At 36.7% G+C, this 22,613-nt stretch overlaps 2 protein-coding genes and 1 non-coding gene across 3 annotated transcripts; 2 read left to right on the plus strand and 1 right to left on the minus strand.

The window, feature by feature from the left end:
* The first annotated feature begins 1,207 nt into the window (after positions 1-1,207).
* Positions 1,208-9,259, plus strand: LOC126820565 (arylsulfatase B). The gene is made up of 8 exons (XM_050548597.2): positions 1,208-1,476; positions 4,110-4,296; positions 4,954-5,138; positions 5,392-5,503; positions 6,003-6,098; positions 6,984-7,224; positions 7,735-7,886; positions 8,955-9,259. Exons 1-8 carry the CDS (start codon positions 1,225-1,227, stop codon positions 9,218-9,220), a joined length of 1,491 nt encoding a protein of 496 aa, XP_050404554.1. The 5' UTR covers positions 1,208-1,224; the 3' UTR covers positions 9,221-9,259.
* Positions 9,260-9,662: 403 nt separating this feature from the next.
* Positions 9,663-12,221, plus strand: LOC126820586 (uncharacterized). Its single transcript, XR_008788178.1, has 3 exons — positions 9,663-9,794; positions 10,702-10,861; positions 12,116-12,221. It is a non-coding gene; the product is annotated as an uncharacterized LOC126820586 (transcript).
* A 5,100-nt stretch (positions 12,222-17,321) lies between these two features.
* LOC126820562 (cytochrome P450 2D3) lies at positions 17,322-19,668 on the minus strand. Its single transcript, XM_050548595.2, has one exon. The coding sequence runs from the start codon at positions 18,995-18,997 to the stop codon at positions 17,489-17,491; it is 1,509 nt and encodes a 502-aa protein (XP_050404552.1). The 5' UTR covers positions 18,998-19,668; the 3' UTR covers positions 17,322-17,488.
* Positions 19,669-22,613: the final 2,945 nt, after the last annotated feature.

Raw genomic sequence — 22,613 nt, forward strand, 5'->3', positions numbered from 1 at the left:
AATGTTCACATGTGAACTTCAAACATATTTTCAAATCATTCTTTACAATATTTGTTTACCAGTTTATCAACTTCTATGCTATCCGAACAGGTAGCAAAAACCCTTTGTGGGCAGTGTTTGTTTGTGTCAGTTGGTGTTTGGGGTGGGGGAGGGGAGGGGGTCTGTTATATCAGTCAGACCAAATAACATGAGCAGTGAGGAGTTCGTATCGTCTTTGTCATAATTACTAGACATGTTATAAATATAATTAAAGGATTTCCGTTAAAATCCAATCTACGTTTTCAGAGCATGATTCATAAGCAACCATCAGTACATGTTAAGCAAGCAATAATTTTCGAGTCGTAGTGTCGCCCGGAACAGACAGTAATTACTATTATAACATTTTACTTCCGTCACGGAGATTGCTGTTTTTGAGTGGGGTTGGGTAGCCGAACGGACTAAAGCGTACTCTTTAGATCTTAAGACTTGTCAATGAGCCAACTGGTCTGGTTTCGATCTCCAGCCTCTACGTGACAAGGAGTATAGGGTCGCCTGTACAACCGCATGGCTTTTCTCTAGGTCCTCAAGTCAGCCCCCCCCCCCCGAGAGGCGGGTGCAGCCGGTGCACCGCCCCAAGGCCCATGAATATCAAAATTCAAAATTGAAATGGGCAATTATGCATAAATATTTTATTGTTCCTTTGAACCCTATACACGTATGTATAAAAGTTTTCGCATTTATCGCAATCTGCTAGTGAATCATCTAGATGTTACTAGTGTTGGAAAGGGGGGGGGGGGGCAAAGAAAGGTCTCGCCCCAGCACATTTATTTCCTCTTAAGGGCTCTCTGGTTTTACCCCAGCGCTATAGATCCCCCACCACCACCACCGCCTCCGCCCCCGCCCGCCCCTCCATTAGAAGAATGTTTGTTCGTTCTCAACCAATTAGGGAAATTCTGTTGAGTAAGATACATTGTAATGTTCAGTATCCGTCTATTTGTTTTTGTTTGAAACATAATAAATACCGAGCATGTAAACTGATTGGTCGTTTATTTTTTTAATTTGCTGGGGAGTAAAAGGCGGGAGTAAAACTTATAAATATTAAACTTTTCCTATCACATTTTATCTTTTAATGAAGATGGGAGGTTAAAGTTCACGGAGATTAAATCGATATGGTCTGATAATAAATTGTCAAGGTCAATTTAATATCCGATCGTGTTAGCATCAGGAAACAGCGAATAGTAGAATATGCAGAATTTATTTTTAATTCTAGGAGTATTTTTTTTACTTATAATACAATGTATTTATGGAAGTCAACAGCCTAATATACTACTAGTAGTAGCAGACGATTATGGTTTTAATGACATTGGTTACCATGGTTCTGAAATATTGACGCCTACATTAGATAAATTGGCGGGAGAAGGTGTTAAATTAGAGAATTATTATGTACAACCTATCTGTTCACCAACCAGAAGTCAATTATTATCAGGGCGTTATCAGGTCAGTTATATCAAAAACATCGAAGGCATTCAAACACCCCGATTTTGTAGCTTTCTGAAAGGATAGCATCATTTTATGCTTGGTAGATCAGGGGCGGATCCAGGGGGGGGGGGGTTGCTCAGCCACATAATTTTTTTTGTAAATCAACTCAATAGTAAATGTTTAATACGTCATGCTAATCCGCACAGTATTACATAATTCAGTCAATTATATTTTAATGGATCTTAATCCACCTTAATTACCCACCATTTATATCTACTTCATATTGTCTTATATATTTCATTAATCACCTGTCTCCAGTATTCTTTGTTTTAAACTTTAAATTGAGCTTATAAATTATAATTAACGTCAACGGGCTATAGCGTTTAGTTACCAGGGTATATTGTTTGTAGATTTATAGGATTAATGCCCTAGGCGATGCATGGGGATATATAGACCCAAAATGACAGAATTTGGGAAGAGCTGGCTACACACGTGTCTTGGGAGATCAACTTAGATCACATACCTAAGGACAGACCTTATTTACCTGTATTTGGAGACATAAGTTTATGTCAATTCCCATATCCACATTGGAGCTTATTTACTATTAAGCATTGGACCAATAATTGTTATATTAATTGTCTGTTGTGATATTTGTTGATTACTGTTTACCAAAGAATATAGAGAACTATTAACAACCATCAACAATCTTGTCTTCATTTAATCAACAACGAAGATTCCAGAAAATACACGAAAAGTGCACTTGTACACATTAATGCTTTGCATCCATGAAATTGAATCAAAATGTCATTGTATTAATTCATAATAAAAATTGACGTCAAACGAGGTGTTGAATTTCTCTGTTTATAAAAAAGCTCAATGTGTATGTATATACGCCAAAATGACGATAGAAACCATGCGCGAGGGGGGGGGGGAGATACATTGTCTTAGGAACATGACCCCCCCTCCCCTGCAAAAATTCCTGGATCCGCCCCTGTAGATACGATACCAGGGTAATTTGTTATACAAAGTGGCTATTGTTACGACGAGTCTGAGCCAAGTTTAGAACGAATTCCAAAATGGCTGCCAATCTCCCCAACACCAGCTTTGAAAAAGGAGCAGTATTTTCAACGTTTTCAGAACTGAAGGCAGCAATTAAGAGATGGGAAGGGTTAGGGTTAGGGTTAGGACTATTTTTACGACTATTCAGTTTTTAACTTCACCGATGGAGGGCTGTGAAAGCATCGTCGTAACAATAGCCTGAGGACTATTTTTACGACTCGTCGTAACAATAGCCATGTGCACTGCCTTTGTTTTATTTGAGCCCGGCATAGCTCTCCGCTTTCACGTCATTTCTTAAGTCCATGATGCATGATAAGCCTTGATAAGCCTAATTTGTGCTTTGGATAGTAGTAAATTTATCACATTTTATTAAAGTAAAAATTTATCACATTTTATTAAAGTAAAAATTTATCACATTTTATTAAATTATATTAAGTAAATTTATCACATTTACATTGAAACGAATATTGTCCTATATCCTAAGAGTTGGCAAAATAGTATTTGATGTAGCTACGAGCACACTGGTTCGATGAGTTTGATGCTCAATTCACCAAGGAGGTCTCAAATCCAAACCTTGTTGTGATAGAAAGTTTCTTGGGATTTTGCAGGCGGTTTCCCCCTTTGCAAGAAAAAGCCTCTAGTCATTAAGGTGGGACGAAACGCCGAGATCCGTGTACACCATTATAGATCCACTAACAATTGGAAGTAGAAATAAAATACTCCTGTAAGGGCAAAATTTCCGCCATAGCACACTAGATGGCACATGCTTCTCCGGATTGGTTTCCCTTTGTCAGTGGCGCAGGACGGAGGGCCTGTTTAAGTACATCTGTCTAGCCGTTCGGATGGGACGGAAAACCAAGATCCCTTGTACACATTGACGTGCACGTAAATGATCCCTTGGTAGTTGGAATTCGATATAAGAGTAGGCCGGGCAAATTTTTCTCCATAGCACACTGTATTGCGTATGCTTGTCTTCATTAGCTCAGTAGGACGTTAAACCCTATTTCATTTCATTTTTTTCGTTTTCATTATCCAGGTTGCAGAAAAGTAAGGCATTAAATCTTTCACTTATTTAAGATTCCACAAATATTCCATGGGTCTAAAATATAGGAGACTCTTTATCAACTGATCAATCAATATTTCATTTATAAAAATGAAACTTAAAGATACATTATGTAAGATTTAGATAAAGAACTAGCCATTCTGGCTATAATAGTTCGAAAGTAGATGATGTAAAATGGATAATTTGAAAATTTCATTCAAATTACTCTATTGCAAGCGAAGATATAAGCCTTTGAAGGTTTGACAGACGTGTGCAATAATTTCAACCACCGTACTGGTTGATCGAAGCTAAGTCTCGGTCCTCCATATCTGATTAAATCAAAGTATCGCTGAACCATTCTAATCTATTTAATATCGGAGAAATCTGATGCCATCGAGAGTTGATTAAGGCCTGGATCAGTTAATTAATGTCTAATTAATACTTTAGAAAACATTTCAGGCCTAAAGAAAGATCTGCAATAGGCAGATTTAGCTCTTGCATAATGCATGTTTAACCAGTAATTGAATAAATAATTGTTTGAATTGTTTAGATACATACAGGATTACAGCATGCCATCATCTGGCCATGTCAACCTAATGCTCTACCTCTAGAAGATCTTACTCTTGCTGATAAACTACGACAGACCGGATATGCCACTCATGCCGTGGGAAAATGGCATCTTGGTTTCTACAAGGAAGAATATTTACCAATAAATCGTGGTTTTGATTCTTATTTCGGTAACTATTTTTGAAATATGACAAACAATAAGATTGAAAATATTGATATCTGCAGATATTAATTCTTACTAATATGGCTTTTACCCTTTGCGGGGTGTGGCTGTCGTTAACTATTTATTTTTTGATTTTAAGTGATATATCTATACAGTTACATTGACATCGTGAATATTCAGATTAGAATGTATGCAAAATGTGGGACAATTTCGCTGAGTCATATATAGCTTAAATTTTAATCAATTTAATTTACTTGTCGTTCACTTTTTAATGGTATTTTCTATGAGTTTGAACAGCAGAGAAATGGAAAGATAGGGCAAGTATAACAGACAACTTTGAACGCGATTCACCATTTCCATTGTTTTCTATAAAGCTCATCACAATTCTGATGAAAACCTGGCATCTAGCTCGAACAGGACAAGTCATACCTAGTAGCTAGCTTTAACAGGACAAGCCATACCTGGTATCACAGGACAAGTCGTACCTAGTATCTAGTTCGAACAGGACAAGTCATAGCTGGTATCTAGCTCCAACAGTACAAGTCATACCTGGTATCACAGGACAAGTCGTAGCTGGTATCTAGCTCCAACAAGACAAGACAGAGCTGTTTCTAAAAGCTTGAATATATTTTATTAATCTTATTCATGAATATTCTTCTTTTAGGTTATTTAACCGGCAGTGAAGATTATTTTAATCACGATACGTGTAATTTTCTTACAAAAGACAAATATTGTGGCATTGATATGACCAAGGGCAGATCACCAGATATCACAGAAACTGGGAAATATTCAACTCATCTGTTCACAGAGAGAGCTATTGATATTGTTAAAAATCATAATAAATCTAAGGTATTTAGTTTGATTGAGCAGCCTCTGGCATATTTTGGTTAATCATGCTTAAAATGCTCTTGTAAACCGTGATAACGACCTAAATTCCACACCCCGACTTATATTTATGTCTGACAATAGAGCATGTTTCTTACTTGTTTCGTTGTCTGCCAACTTAACTTAACTTTCATATCCCCCCTCCCCTACCAATTGCCCTGTACAACAAGACAAAAGGCGGGGTATTAATTATGCTTGTGAATATTGTTTTCTTCAGCCTTTATTTCTGTATATGCCTTATCAAGCTGTACACGAACCTTTAGAGGTACCTGCTAAATATATGAAACCGTATGAATTTATTAAAGATGGAAACAGACGTACCTATGCAGGTAGGATGATTATAACAGTGTAGTTTAAAGCCTGAATAAAAGCCAAATACAGAGAGAGAGAGAGAGAGAGAGAGAGATAGAGAGAGAGGTGTTATCATGTAATATCGTGTTATGATGTGACGAATATCGTGTTATGATGTGACGAATATCGTATTATGATGTGACGAATATCGTGTTATGATGTGATGAATATCGTGTTATGCTGTGATGAATATCGTGTTATGATGTGACGAATATCGTTTAATGATGTGAGTCATGTGACGAATATCGTGTTATGCTGTGATGAATATCGTGTTATGATGTGACGAATATCGTGTTATGATGTGATGAATATCGTGTTATGATGTGACGAATATCGTGTTGTGGTGTGATGAATATCGTGTTATAGTGTGATGAATATCGTGTTATGATGTGACGAATATCGTGTTATGATGTGACGAATTTTGTGTTATGATATGGTGAATATCGTGTTATGATGTAAAGAATGTACATTTTTAAGGAATGGTATCCTGTATGGATGAAGGAGTAAAGAATTTGACAAATGCCTTTCAAGAAGCTGGTTTATGGGATAATACCATTTTAATTTTCACCACAGGTGAGAACTGATATTCATAAACTTCCATATAAGGTATATTACTTTGACTATCAGGGATGTGAATTTACTCATTGGCTGAAGAACTGTATATTTAGGTGTAAATTTCAGTTGTGGTGTGGCCATTCTGTATTAATTAACAAGGGTAGTGACTTCGATTGTCTTCCATACCGAGTGCCATGGATTTTGACTGTACGTACAAGGAAATACTTGTTCTAGTTTGATTTCCGATATTAGAAAGTTGAATCCTTTAGCATGAAAATGAAATAATAATGGGGTTTAATGTCCTACTGTTCTGCTCCGACTGGGCTAACGAAGACGGGCATACGCCACACAGTGTGCTATGAGGGAAATTTTGCCCGGGCAGCGGCACTATGGCCTACGCTTATATCGAATTCCAACTGTCAAGGGATCTTTTACGTGCACGCCAATGTATACACGGGACCTTCTTTTTCGTCTCATCCGAATGACTAGACAGCTGTCCTTGTCAGGCCCTCCGTTCTGCACGACTGACAAGGGGAAACCACGTCGGAAAATCCGAATCCTTTAGCAAATTACATTTTTTTTTGAAAGTTGGATCTCTAAAATTAATGTCAGTCAAGAAATGGATCAGTTTCATTCCGTATTCACAAAAATATGATGAATTGAATATTTCTGGACATCCTCTGAAGATGATATAAACAAGTCATTGCCACCTCTTTTAATCTGATTCGACCCAAGCCCGGAAATTATTTATCATTGATATTTTAGAATGGCTTTCTTAATTAAACAATTAATTTGAGTACATACTGGTGTGGTTTAAGCCCTGAAAAATTCCACATTGTCCGAAAAATGCAAAAAGACGACAGCTTTCAGCAATTCTATTTGTTTTGATTTTTTAACAATAAGACAATGGAGGGCTGGTTTATTCTGGTGGAAACAACTGGCCACTAAGAGGATGGAAAGCAACTTTATGGGAAGGTGGTGTTCACGGCATTGGTTTTGTTCACAGTCAGTTATTAAAACAAAAAGGTGTGGTCAATAAAGATCTTATCCACGTTTCTGATTGGTTTCCTACAATTATCAACCTTGCTGGTGGATCTTTAAATGATACCAAGCCAGATGGGTTCGACCAGTGGAAAACAATTAGGTAATTCTTGAAATTGATACTTGACTTTTATAAATGTTGAGAAATTCTGTCACACATTAGGTCTAAGCTTTTACATTATGTCGTTAAAGATTAATTTCGAGTAGATTTGTTATTCGATTATTTAGACCTTTTGCTTTAATGTCAATCAAAACTGGCCTGGTGTTTGACCCCTCCCTCAAATTTAACATATTTTTATAACTTATATTTGTGTAGGCCAATATAACTTACATAATTAAACGAATACTTCTTGAACCATCCCCATCCCCATCCCCAAGTAAACTCGTTTTTATAGTTTATATTAGTGTAGGCCAATATAACTTACAAAAACGAATATTTCTGGATTGGTATTTGAATCATCCCCATCCCGATGCCCAACTTCACTCGTTTTATATGTTAGTCCAGTGTTTTTAAAACTAAAATCAGCATATTCCTATTTCGTTAAAACACTGGTTCAAAGTCCTTGCTAAGATTAAGAAACAAAATTTCATTACAAAATCTTTATTATTTCAGTGAAGGAGAAATTGGTAAGAGAACTGAACTTTTACATAACATAGATCCCATGTATTACCACAGAGGATCCAGGGTATCTCCAAATAAATTTGATACACGAATCCGAACAGCTTTTCGTCTTGGTGATTGGAAACTGATGACAGGAGATCCAGGTAGTATTCTTTTTTGTTTCGAACATAAAGGTGGCCTGAAAATCTGCAAGCATTGTATCCTGTGAAAAGGAGAAGAGTCCGGAGGTTTTGTGTAAGAGTGGGGTGGGGTGGATTCATACAGCGATATCAACAGAGTAGAAATGAAATGGGGTTTAACGTATTACTGGAGTACTGCGCCGATCGGGCTATTAAAGATGGACATACGCCATACGCTAGGAGGGAAATTTTGTCCGGACAGCGGTTCTACGGCCTACTCTTATTTCGAATTCCAACTGTCAACACCAGATCGAACGCGGCTCCCTTCAAAGAGTAGACACATATTCTGGAAACAGTTTTGTCCTACAATATCTAGTCTTTTATCTGGAACTTTGGTTGTTTGACGGTATGCCATTTATTAAACGAGCGACGTCGTAACAAAAGAGCCGTATTATGAATCCCGACGCATGACTATAAAGACCTATTAATGGAAACGTCATATATTTACATCATCAGTTATAAGTCACATCACGGAGCGGCTAAACAACAATGCCTGTTTTGATAAGTTGAACCAGTTTTGGGTTTTTCTTGTATGATTAACAATATTGTCATAATCAGAAACCAGGTCAAAGGATTTGTTATTTGAACTTGTTCACTTCTGGTATGATACGATCAAGATATTCCTGAAATCAATTTGGACAACTTCTTATATTCTATATAAATGTAGTTGATGAGGTATTGGTCTTTGTCTGCGATATCACTTCGGTGGAAGCGGACGTTAAATAAAGCTATTTCACACACGGTATTGGTCATAGACCCGGTAGCGTAGCTAAGGCAGGGGCGGGATAATAGAAGTTAATAAGTAAGTTTTATGTGTATTATGTTCTCATGGAGGACGTAGTAAACCCAAGAACAGCCCTCAACACAAAGATCTGAGGTTCTCTTCTACCAAGCAGCCTCTGCTTATACAATCCATATCCAAACTATCCTTTCAATTAGCTATAATGGGTGACGGGTGTCGACTAAAAGAACATCTGTTACCACTTCTTATTAATTTAAGCAGTTGACAATTAATTCTTCTATATTTATCAGGTAATGGTAGCTGGATTGCACCACCAGAAATACGTAAGGAATCTCGGCTTGATTCTTCACCAAAAGACAAGAATGTCTGGTTGTTCAATATATTAAAGGACCCTAACGAGAACCATGATTTATCTGAGGAATATCCTGATATAGTTGACAAGATGTTAGATAGATTATCATACTACAGTCAAACAGCGGTACCTGTCAGATTTCCTGAAGCTGATCCCAACTGTAATCCAGCTTTACGAGGTGGTGTCTGGGGCCCATGGGAATAAAGACATTATTAACTTTCAACTTTGTTTTTTTAAAATTTTATTTTGAAGTTAATGTTAAATGTTTCCAAATGTGACCATAACGTATAGCTTTGTTGAGTGGCATGTGTCCGTCTGTCCACCCTTTTTGCCCCCCCCCCCCACCAACACATTATACCATGAGATCGTCTACTGGGCCACATGCAAGTATTCACCCAAACGTCGGCGTTTTCTGAATAACTTTATAACAGTTTATTCTATATTTGTCAATATGTGCATATCGTTTTCTTTTCCAAAAATGGTCATAGATAAACGCGTTATATAGTTATGATACCAATCTGAATCATTATTTACTCAACATACATCTAACTGGCCCTATTGACCTGGTTACTTATATCGGAAATGACTAAATGGTAGGAGTCCCGAGTGTACTTTGACTACTAAATGTATCATTTGAGTTCAATACCGTCGTGGTAAATGAATTATATGGTGAATATAACGGACAATTCTGCTTTGGATACTTCAAGATATTCTTTTCATTTTAAAAGAAAGATGGCTGTGCATCATATCCTTTTATTTATTGCATTCAGTAAACTAGGTAAGAACATTATTTTGTTTCTTAGATCCTTGCTATAAAATCAGTCGGAGAACAACTTACCAAATGAAATGAAATGGAGTTTAACGTCCTATTTTTGTACAAGAGGGTCATACACAACATGTCAAATTCGAACTGTTAAGGGTTCTTTTACGTGCGCGGGACCTCGGTTTTTCGAATAGCCAATGGAATTGCCAGTCCCTTCGTCCTGCACCACCGATAAGGGGGAACCATGGCGGAAATCCCGAGGAACATCATCGGCGAACACCGGGAGCGAACCGAGACCTCCTATTAGCCACCCCGGTTCCCCTCAATTAAACTTCCAGTCAGTCTACCCTATACAATTTTCGTGGGTAGGTATGGGTAATGCCATACTCAGCTGATACTCTTATTATTAAACTTTTAAAGCCAATGACAGGAATCAAACATCGCTGGGTTCTTTTAATTAAAATGTAATGTTATTTCCGTTCCGTTTACTCTGGTGGCCGTTCCATAATACGGCACGAAATGTTGCTACCAAGTCACCATTCAATAATCAACACCCCCTTTCAAGCAATAGCCCTGTGGTCTCTCTCTCTCTCTCTCTCCCTCTCTCTCTCTCGTGATGAAAAGTAGGCCTACATACAGTGTAGAAAATACATGATTAAATTGAAGGGAATGATTGATATAAATTATTCAAAGTACATTGATATACGTAGTGATAGATAATGAATGAAATTTAAGAATATTTGGAGGAGTTATGTAAAAGGCTGGCAGTAAATAATTTATTTGAGAATACACACATTCGGGAGACCACAACCGTCAAGACCGATGTTTTGCTTACAATGTCTGTGTAGTATGTAATTTGTCTTGATGGCAGGTTTGTCTTAATGTCGTTTTTTTTTTTAAAAATGGTTCTTTTAATCTTCAGGTGTAGAAGGAATGTCTTTTCAGCAAAATGTGAATAAAAAGTTAGTATATACTGCGGTGCCATTAAATTTTCGGAGAGCATCAAGATTATGTGAACAACTAGGTGGTATAATAGCTCCATTAAAAACACGAATGGATGACATGTTAATAAGTGCCATCAGGTAAGAAAGGGTACATACTCCCCCCCCCCCACCTTAAAAACGAATGGGTGGGCAAGTTACGAGACGATTCTTTGCACCCAAAACGAATGTAAAACAAAACATTTTATAACAAAAGTGTCACGTTGGAGTGGGATTGTCATTTAAAGCGCGATATAATGATTTAGACATATGTGATATATGATATCACAATTAATGCTTTGCATCAATGGAATTGAATCACAGTGTGATCCTTTTATTTCATAATAAAAATTGACGTCCAACGGGGTGTTGGATTTCTCTCTTTAAATAGCTCAGTGTGTATATATGGCTGCGTAATTTGGAGACGATGGTGGTATCATACATTGTCAACTGTCAAATTCCCCTAACAGGAACCTGGCAAACCCCCCTCTTGCAAACATTTCTGGATCAGCCCTTGCACCCTGTTTGTATTAGGCGATTTATTGGAACTACCACTCCGATTCCGACTCGGGGTACACTATTCGAATGTCTTTCCAAAGATACATCCTCGAACTTTCTAGAACTTAACTATCCAAGTTCTAAAGAAAACTATAGGTCTATAGCACTTATCGATATTTGGTGGTATCGATTTGGATACAACTTTTAACATTAAGATCTTTCGAAAAACATGTATTTGTAAAGATACGTAACTGAGCATTCTAACGATGTATAAGATAAGGTTTTTGATGATTTGTGTCCTTGCAAAATTCTCCAAAAAATTGAAACCCCTGAAGTTGGTAACTAATTATTAGTTTACACTTTCTATAGAGTCAAATCCCACGTACTAATATAGTGAATGATATATTTATATATAAAAAACAATGATACTTTGGTAAAATCCTTACCATTGTCAAAATATCCATCAAATTCTATCTTTTTATGACATGTGTTTGTTAGACCAAATAAGGTAATGTTCTCCCCACCCCCTCCCGTTCTTTGGAGAATTGGGATGTTTATTCCATATATGGGAAGGAAATTAACGCCAAGGTCCGTCTATGACGTAAAGAAATTAGGGGGTTGTAAAAGAGCGTTTTGAGCCAAATTCGTCAGAGCCAATATATTCCTTGCAGCTATCATCTAACATAGAAGCCTTGGAAACAGTTTAATAATAAAGTTGTAGAAACGAACTAACCTGTAGTTTTATTTACGATCACAAAGGAAACACAACAAGGAAGTCCGATATTACTACAGGTTTCGGACAACTGGCAATAAAGATCTCAAATATTCAGACTAATACATAATGTAACTGTATTACAGAGGTAAAAAAGATATATGGATTGGAGGAACTGATAGAGAGATTGAAGGTGAATTTAGATGGTTGGATGGTGATTTATTAAATTATACAAACTGGCGGGAAGGTAAATCAAACTTTCTTTCAAAAAATGTATGTTATTTCAGTTCAATGTTAAAGTAAAATATAGTATACAGTGCACACACGCTTTGCAACGAACGTACAAAAAAATTTAATGTGCGCACAAATTGTAAGCCATATAAAAAGTAGTCTGGTTCTCAGATTCCGGTGCATCACTTTAAACGGCCCACATAATCCGTTATTATTTTCCAATAAGCATGAGCGATTGACTGTGATAATACTATCTTGAAACAATTTCAAGTTGACATTTGTACAAATATCTTGACCATATGAAAATGCAAAATGTAGTTTGGTCTATATTTTCAGGTGAACCTAACAATGCCAAGGATGGAGAAGATTGCATGATTTTAGAAGGCAATCATAGAAAACAATGGGGTGATAGACCATGTCACTTACGCTTTCCATTTGTGTGTTCAATAGATGTCGAAAGTAAATATTAGATTTTTATCTCAACTTATTATGGGGTATTTCAGATTTATATTTAAAAGAAAGACCCCAGGTCAAATGTTGTTAAGAAGCTTAATATCATCTCCTTACATTAAATGCATTAATCTTATTAATTTTACAGGTTCTCCATTGGAAAAGACAATAAATTCACCTTTTCTTTGTTTCAGATGACTCTATAGCAATTGAATAACAGTGTATCTTAATTTACATTAATGTTTTTCTTTCTTTTTCGCAGTTTTTCAAATTGTATAGTCTATAATCTAAAGATATATATTTCTTCAAATCAGATCCTGGAAGGAATTCATTAAGCTTTTAATGAATTAAAAAAAATGAATTATTAAGGAAGTCATTAAGCTTTTAATGAATTAAAAAAGTAAGCCGTTTTGGGTTTTTTTTCTATTGGCAAAACTGTACATAAGTCAACTTGGAGAATAGCAGCGAATACCAAAATAGACCATTACTCAGACAAAAGTAAGTACAGTTAATCCTAACCGGGTAACAAAATAACCAGGAACCGAGCATAACCTCATCGTCGCCATCTTGGAATTGACCAAATGATGGGCTAGATCTAATTATTAAGGCCACCTGCAGATTTGGTCAAGGTCGCCGAGATGTTAATAGGGTTAGGGCATGTATTTGTTGACGAGATTGTGGGTTAGGTTTAAGAATTATGAGGAAAGGTCAATTCTCCACATAAGCACTGACCTAGGATAATATAAATTTGGTTAGTGATATTTCCTAGTTTTATTAAAAAATACATGCAATACATTAGATTAATATACAAAGTTGGTTTCGCTGTTTTTTGGTGTTGGTGGCGCTGATGGTCTTCCTTAGGGTAAGGGTATATGAAATGGCGGCGACTTCTGCTTTTTTCGAAGAGAGCTGCCCACAAGAAATACAATATATAACAAGATAAGTAGCGCTTGGGGACCAGTTCTTAGTCAATGAAATTTGATAAACTGTTTTAAAACGGTAAGTTTTTATGGATAATTTTAAGTCCTGACACAGTTTTTAATATACATATAGGTAAGTAAAATATTAAATATCAATTATTCACAAAATGTCCTTAAAATAACAATGAATCAAGAAATTTGGTAAATGGTTCAGCGCCAACTCGATGACGTGTAGCGGAAAAGAACGCAACTAGGATCGCAGTGCCATTTTGTAACATTATGATATGGAAGTGCAACATTAAAATTTGTGATGTTGAAAATGTATTTTAACGTAACGATATGAAAGTTGTAACATTGTGATATATCGAAAATGGAACCTTTTGATATTGAAAGTTTTCATCATTACGTAATATGACATTGCAGATGCAATAGTAAAATTATACTGACTTGGACAATGAAGCTATGTGCTATTGCAAGTGAACTATGACTTTGGAACTTAGAAGATGGGATACACACTGATCCGCAGTGAATATTTGCTTGGCCGCGACAATCACTGATAAGGATGACATTGATGCGGCTTAATGAGCTAGAAATATTAACTTTTTTCCTGCGACAAATTAAATTCTAAAACATTTTTTGTATATATTGGAAAAAATAAATAAAGGCGTTTGACGTATTTGTAGGTAAAAATTATTTCCGATTTAGTGTAAATGGGTATTAAATTGACTAAAATGCAGCATTCTCTCCGAAGCAGTTATGTCTTATGTAAACAATGCACGCGCCATTCAGCCAATATGATTCACACGGCGTGCTGTGACAGCACGTGTTAAGGCAGTCATCTATGACAGAGATATTATACGAGACTCGTAATTCTCTGTGAAACAGATTGGATGGGATACTGTATAAATATTGTGATATTGAATGTGATCTGTAAGTCAGGAATATAGAATATGAGATACTGTATAAACATTATGATATTGAATGTGATCAGTGACTGGAATATAGAATATGGGATACTGTATAAATATTGTGATATTGAATGTAATCTGTGACTCTGGAACATAGCTGATAAGATACTGAATGGTACTGTACCACTGTGATATTGAATGTGTTCTGTAACTCTGGAAAATACATGAAGGGATACTGAAGAATACCATACAATTGTGATATTGGAAGTTATCTGTGATTCTGGAATATAGAAGGTGTGATATTGAAATCTATATCATTAAGATATTGCATGTGTAACGTTAGAAGTTGAAAGATGTAAAATTTTAATATTGAAATTGGGAGCTTGGGTGGCCGTATAGTTAACGCATGCGCGTTGCGTAATAAGGTCTGGCGTGGCGTGGTTTCAATTCCCCGCTTCTACCTGACAAGGGGTTTTTCGCACTACTAAAAGACCCCTACGCGCACGCGAATTATTGAGATAAAATTGAACCATGTTAGTCCCGAAATGGCCTAGTTTGTGTCAAGTGGACGTAAAACCCCATTTCTCGCTATTTTTAATATTGAAAGTGTACTGTTTGTGATATCGATGATGTGATTTTGGAATATGGAAGAAGTATTTTGTTATATGGACGATGTAACGTTTTGAATGACAATCATCATTGTGAGACTATATGTAACTATGTGATATAGAAAGGGTAAAATGATAATATATGTGAAATTGAAAGTGTGATATTAATAAATATGTGATATTGTAAGTGTAAGGTTGGATGAAGTAACTTTATGATATTTTCACATTATAATATTTCTGGTTGATCAAGATGGTTAAATATTGATCTATGAGCATTTAATGTTGGGTTCCTTATCGATGATTTCATTAATCTGAATTAGAAATGAAATGAAATGGGATTTAACGTCCTGCTTTTCTGCACCATACAGTGTACTATGAGGGAAAGTTTGCTTGGACAGCGGCGCTACGGCCTACTCTAATAGGACCTCGGGTTTTCGTTCCATCCGAATGATTAGACACTGTCCTTGCACCGCTAACAAGGAGAAACCAAGTCAGAAAGTCCTCAAGAACTTTCTCGGCTAATACCGACCTCTTGGTTAGCAAGCCAGCGTCTTACTCACTGAGTCCACGCGGCTACCAAATCTGACCTAACATGTACTATCTCATATATATATCTCTCAATAATATCTGTATACAGGTTGTTATCTATGTTTCATTTCCCAGTCATGAACGAGTCTTCTTAACCTCTTGGTGACCTGTGCTACTATGAGCGCAAGTGGGATTAAATTACACTGAAATCCTACAAATGTATGGAAGACCAAGCAGCTCTTTATTTCTTAATTCATAGTTCTAATTCTTATTTCTTTCATTGCTGTCGTATTTCGGCCATTATATACTAAAATTAAAATTTGTATCTTAAAATCAATATTTATTTTACAAACCAGACATTTGTCATATCAGATTGGTAAATTGTATCTTTGTTTAATATAATTATATTTTAATATAAAGATAAAATTTCTTTTAAATTTACATTTCATAAGAAACATAAATCTCGAACAACAAATTCCCAAATACTAATCTCCAAATACCATGGATCTTGCAAAACCATTGTCAAAAAACCATTTCTCCAAAAGTATCTAACCTGAATATTATGCCGACCGAGATCACTAGTGGTGGGCTGTCAAACGGCTCTACATATATACGGCTCTTTGATAATATACATTCCTCCTTGAAATTTAAAGCTTTATATAATAATTATTAAAGTCTTTATATAATTATAATTTTAAACACTGTACTTATCATTTTGTAAATAATTTCGTAAGCAGATGATTTATTCTATATTTCTATCAGATTGATAGAAATATAGAATAAATCGACATTGTTTCAATAAACGCTGCATTGGTTATTTTTATAAATGCTGCATTGGTTATTTTGATAAATGCTGCATTGGTTATTTTAGAAACCGTGCATGTCGTATAAATATTTTCTTTTGTATTTTCATTATACTAACATATTACAGATGGATATAAAGACGTATATCGACATTACACGCAGGCAACACAGGTACCAAATACAATCGTTTAACTTAAGATGAATTGAAACATATGCAAAACAATCTAAATATGTCACCATGAGATTCATCTGCAGTGTCCATTAAATGAGACTCAATAACTTTGCCTGAACAGATCTGAGTAAGCACCACAGCGGAAAATGAGTACGACATTCACATTTATCGCAATCTGAACGTTGGCCCAGTGGTTAAAAACAATAAAACCTGTCGATATTCCATGGTTAGCCTACCCACATGTCTTTTCTAGGGGAGTACCTATTAAAAAATGGGCCCCTAATCTAAAACTTATTACAAAGTAAAAACATTTACATGTAGAGCTTTTCTCAAAAGCTTTTAGTTCCAAATATTTAAGTTTTGGAATTATAAAAAAAATCCATCATCTTCAAGAATTGAGTAGATTTTTATTGATCAAGGCCCCTGTGAACTAAAAATTAAATTGATTCCATGTTAGTGTAGTGACTGTTAGTTTTGACACAACTGGTTGAAAACTTGTTGTTCTCGCCCCCCCCCCCCCAAAAAAAAACCCAACAAAAAACCACAAACGAAAGCCACCGCTATGAGGGTCATTTAGGTCCATATGGTTTGGTGAACTGGGATTCGAGACAAACGGTCACGCACCAATATTTTTCCACTCCCTAAAGCCCCTTAGAGCTTCATCCCTTCGTCCATGATCAAATTATTTAAAATGTCTCTAAATCCCATACCAAAATTTAATATTTAACAACTGAAGCTTTAAAAGTACCTTTATTATTGATTTGTTTTATTTCCTTTATTGGTGAATAGGATACAGTATAAAATGGAGGAACATTCACAACTCCCACCCCTAATAATTGTTAGATATAATAATAATACAATTATAAAAGAAAGTCATAATTATAGCAGAATTATTCGTTTATCGCCGCTTGGCGTGAATACTGTATGGTGGTGGCGACAAGCTCAGCCCACATATTCCATTAGCACTGGGTGTTTCACTGCTCGGGGTTGAAAGAGAAAATCTCTGTAAAACGTTAGTAAAAAACAGAAACAATTCCATCCTAGCTAGCGGTTCACCTGCACACATTCTTGGGCCAGTTGAAAAGGGCATAAAAGAAGCATTATGTTTCGATACCTTCCCTGTATCATCAATGAACCGTTCTGGTTTAAATTTCAAAGGTTCCTTCCAATATCTAGAATCGAGATGACAGGCATACATATTTGCATAAACCAAAGATCCTGCTGGGATAAGGTAACCTTTAACAACAGTATCTCTAGAGGCTGTATGCGGAAGTGATGCCGGTATGGTGTTTCCAATGCGTTGAACCTCTAGAAGTGTAGCTTCGTTGTACGGCATTTTAGATTTATCAGACCAACCGACCATGCGACTATCACCGACCACATCATCGATTTCCTCTTGACATTTCTTCTGCACTTCCGGGTTGAGGATCATAAAAAGTAGTGCCCAATCAAGGGTGGTAGCTGTCGTGTCAGAACCAGCCAGAAACAGATCCAAAATGCTTCTTCGCAGGCACCCCTCACTAATTGATGAGGATTCACTGTTTTCACCGATATCTAGACAAACATCAATAAAATCATTTATATTGTCTTTGCTGAAAGCCCGTTTGTGTTCCTCAACGCGTTCAGAAATAAACTTCGCTGCCTGCTCAACAGCATTAGTAATGGCCAATAATTTGGACGCTAAAAATGGCATAAATCGAAGCAGTGGAAACTCATTGATGGGTGAAAATGGTCCATCGCTCTTAAATCCTGCGTCTATGACTTCCATGATTTTTAGAAATCCTGGGTCATCATAGTGATATCTCTTACCAAATACAACACTACTGATAATATTGGTGGTAGCCTTCATCATTATTTCATGTGCGCAGAAAGACGTTCCTTCTGATTTGAACAAAAAGTCCAAAACAACATTAGTTTCGTCTTTAATCCTTTCCTCAAGTGTCGATTTTCCAACTCCAAGATCACGAAGGGTATGGAGGGCCATTCGTCTCGCATCTTTCCATTCTTGTCCACTCGACCAGATAACTCCCTTCCCATTTTGAATAGTCCGATTAACTGACCAAAGCTTCTTTGCTGGTCGAATACTAAAAACATCCTTTTGTTTAACAAAAGCTTCGTCAACAGATTCGAAATCATTTAAAACTATCATCAGTTGACTGCCAAAATAAATTCGAAAAATATCGCCATGTTTTTCTTGAAGTTGTTCGAAATATTTATGCCTCTTGCATGCAAATGTTAACTTCATTTCCAGTATGTTTCCAACAATTGGCCAATATGACGGTCCAGGGGGTATACCAGATCGTTCCTGCTTTGAGAGCACAAATCCAATAATAAGCAAGAATACAAAAGCTATTAAAATAGTTGTAGCATCCACATATGATGACACAATTTCCCACAAGTTGCTCATGTTTGTAAAGCGATCTCACCAAAACACACAATATATAGGTCTATATGAGTGATCAACATTCACTTAATGGCGAGAAATTCTTGCTGTGTTTAGTTTAAATCCCAATAGATCCCTTCTCTTTATATTACAAATACTCCAATGCTGTGCCGTAGAGAGCTTTTACTATAACACAAACACCACACATAAGCAAAGTTACATTTGTATTTGTATTACTCCATAATTACATCAGAAAACAAAACAGTCCAAAGGCCATTCGTTGTGTTTTATAACTCAAACATATACACCAGTTAGTCATAAGCCCAATGATAGCTTATGTCTGCGGGTTGTATTAGGGAAATTAGTTCTATAGAGGTTACAAGGACACGTTTAGGTAGTTGTACTTTTACTGACCTTATATAGTATGCCCCCTTTTTGACCCGTACACAATGTTGAAACCAGATAAAGAGAACCTATGACGGGGGATTTGAGTCAAAAGTCAGTGCTATGTTGTTAGTGCTATTACATGTCCAATGTTGCAAATGTTGAATGTAATGTGTAAATTGGACTAAGTCAAAAGTAAAAAATCCTGTAATACTGACAAATACATCGTGTAAAATGACATCTACTTTTTGTCATTAAACATTTCACAATAAGCCGAAGTCCATCTACACAGAACTTTAAACACCGAACTCTGACATCTTCTCATTTGACACTCGCCCTATGTATTGTACCCTTCGACATATGTCTTGTGTATCGTAACACAGGACAAGTAATGAAATTAGCCAGTATGCAAATTAGTTCACACGGTACCTATTTTTAATCACGCGAGATCTAAGCTGTATGACTGTCTCTTTTTGGTGCTGTCATCTTTTGCATTATAATGCTATCCTGTTTATAAATTATATAATATCCATCCATGGGCCATTGTTCATTCTTCTCCTTTTATTTGTTAAGCTATTATATTTTGTATTATGTATACTTCTCATGAAGGGCAGGATGGTTGTTGTGGCAACTTTCTATGTCCACATTGCTCATGGACTGTCGCACACGTTCACACAAAACCCTTGCGACTTCAGAGTAAATTCTTCGTAGGAAAGTCTATGAATTCTACGAACAATATCTTGTGTTATATGTGGAAGCCAAGATATTTTACTTTTCTTTCTTTATGTAGAAAAAAAATCATGAAATCAACACCCGGTTGCAGGTCTCATGCCGGGGGAAATTCCCTGCTTGAAAATTATGTTTTCTTCACGCGAGATGTCACGTGATTAAAAATAGGTACCGTCTGAACGTATTTGCATACTGGCTAATTTCATGTCGTGAGTTCTGTGTTACGATGTAAAAGTGAAATGTTGAACGGTACAATACATAGTGCGCGTGTCATATGAGAAGATGTGAGAGTTCAGTGTTTAAAGATCTGGGTAGATGGAGTTATAGGCGTGTTGTGGAAATTTTGAAATGTCTAATGTGAAATGTTTAATGACAAAACGTAGATGTCAATTTACACGATGTATTTTTCAGTATTACAATATTTTGTTAAATTTAACGTCCTCCAATTCACACATTACATTCAACATTTGCAACATTGTAGATGTAAAAGCACTAACAACATAGCACTGACTTTTGACTCAAATCCCCCGTCATAAGAACCCAGTTTAGTTTACACAAACTAAGCAATGAGATGATGTTTAACGTATTACACATTTACATCAACCGGGTTAATGATGACGGATATGCGCCCTTGCAGTGTGCTGCAGTTTAGTTTACACAAACTAAACAATGAGATGATGTTTAACGTATTACATATTTATGCGCCCTTGAAGTATGCTGTAAGGGAAGTTGTGTCCGGACAGCAGCGCTAAACGGTCAACTCACTTTCATTTCGATTTCCCAATAATTTGTTTTCAACATCCAATCGACTCTAAAAAGATCATTTTGAGAATACTAAATATCGTACATCTTTTTACTTTAGATATTCTTTGAAACACATTCAGCTGAGAGTCTTTCAGTGAAATTTTCTTTGAGGTGGGTACGAACGTCTTTTTCCTCTGTCCGAGTGGGTTTGTGGGTGCCCGGGGGTGCGGATGCAGGACAATTTTGAAACATCAGGTGTCAATAGAGATTTGTGGCGCTGATTTGAACTCCGATATAACATTCAATTTCCTGAGCTACATTACACGGACATTAGCTCGAATCTACACGTTGATTTCTTTTACACTGTTACTTAGAGAGGCCCTGGGTACGCCACTGGTCTTTCAGCAGTGTGTGTGGGGAGCTATGGAAGCATGCGACACTCGATTTATCATGTATCGACTCGCTGATATGGGGGCTATCATGTTCCATACGGCTGGGATTTTAACACACATGACCACACTTCTTCTTCGAATTAATTACAAAACGTCTCTTAAACCCCATATGAATAATTTAATATTTAACGTAACACAATAAACACTTAACAGTGGTATCTTGAAAAGTACGTATATTATTATAATTATTTTTTAATTTTAAAAGAAAAATGTCATTTATTTGTGGGAGTCACGGTGGCTAAATGGGTGTTCGATCCCTGCATTGGCCTAGAAAGTTCATTCAGATTTTCCGGCGTGGTTCCCCCTTGTCAGTGATGCAGGACGGAGGGTTTGAAAAGGACAGCTGACTAGTCGTTCGGATGGCACAAAAAACCAAGGTCCCGTGCACACATTGACGTGCACGTAAAAGATCCTTTGAGAGTAGGAGAGTAGGCCGTAGCTCATAAGATTCAAGTGTGAACAAATGCAATTATGCCGAAATGCAATTGTCTTCTCAATGAGAATCATTATCCTAAGGTTTGATAAATGGTGGCATCTAGAGAGCGGATAAGTAAAATTACGCTAATATACTAAACAGCAAAAATAATGTCAGTACGATTTCAAAATCAGAGAGGCACTTTAATCAAATCAGTCTAGAAAACGACTTACTAAATGAATCAAAGCAATTTTTTGTGAACAATATGTTGACACATTAGTGATTAATTCATCACAATTCCAAGACATTACGAGAAGGTTTAGAGTCTGTACACATTCTATACATCAGTATGTCAATAACAGCAGCGCAGCGGCTGTACATGGAGTGAACCAGACGATTGATGAACGCCATCGACACCTGGAACCACACTCTCAGAAAAGCCTGGCGTAATCCATCGGCTGTGTTTGGTCTCGGTACGACGTTATTAAGTCTCCCATGAATTTCATCCCAAAGATGTTTAATCGGGTCGAAGTCCGCACCAACTGGCTGGCCAGTGCATAACGTTGACACGGTTCTGCTGTAGAACGTCCCAAGTAACTCTGGCGGTGTGGGCACGGGCGTTGTCGTGCTGGAAAACGTTGTTTCGATGACGTGAGAAATGTGGTATGACGTGGCTTCTGAGAGCTTGATCGATGTAGCGCGCAGCTGTGATGCCGCCTCCACTCCCTGGATCAAGATTTTGGAACGCCACAGGACCCACTCTTTGGTTCAGGGCGATTCCATTCAAAACCATTATGCTTTGACCTCCACATGAGTCTCGTTCCATGACATATTGGTCAGAATAACGCTGGCCACGTCGACGCGATATTCTGGTCCTGCCATCTGTAGTTGATACGCAATACCGACTTTCACCTGT

Source organism: Patella vulgata, chromosome 5, assembly GCF_932274485.2.
Source record: "Patella vulgata chromosome 5, xgPatVulg1.2, whole genome shotgun sequence".
Classification (NCBI taxonomy): Eukaryota; Metazoa; Mollusca; class Gastropoda; family Patellidae; genus Patella; species Patella vulgata.

Coding starts and splice junctions, on each gene's coding strand:
- LOC126820562 (XM_050548595.2), bottom strand. CDS start 18,997: ATGAGCAACTTGTGGGAAATTGTGTCATCATATGTGGATGCTACAACT.
- LOC126820565 (XM_050548597.2), top strand. CDS start 1,225: ATGCAGAATTTATTTTTAATTCTAGGAGTATTTTTTTTACTTATAATA. Junction 5,139..5,391: donor AAAATCATAATAAATCTAAG/GTATTTAGTTTG, acceptor TGTTTTCTTCAG/CCTTTATTTCTGTATATGCC. Junction 5,504..6,002: donor AAACAGACGTACCTATGCAG/GTAGGATGATTA, acceptor TACATTTTTAAG/GAATGGTATCCTGTATGGAT.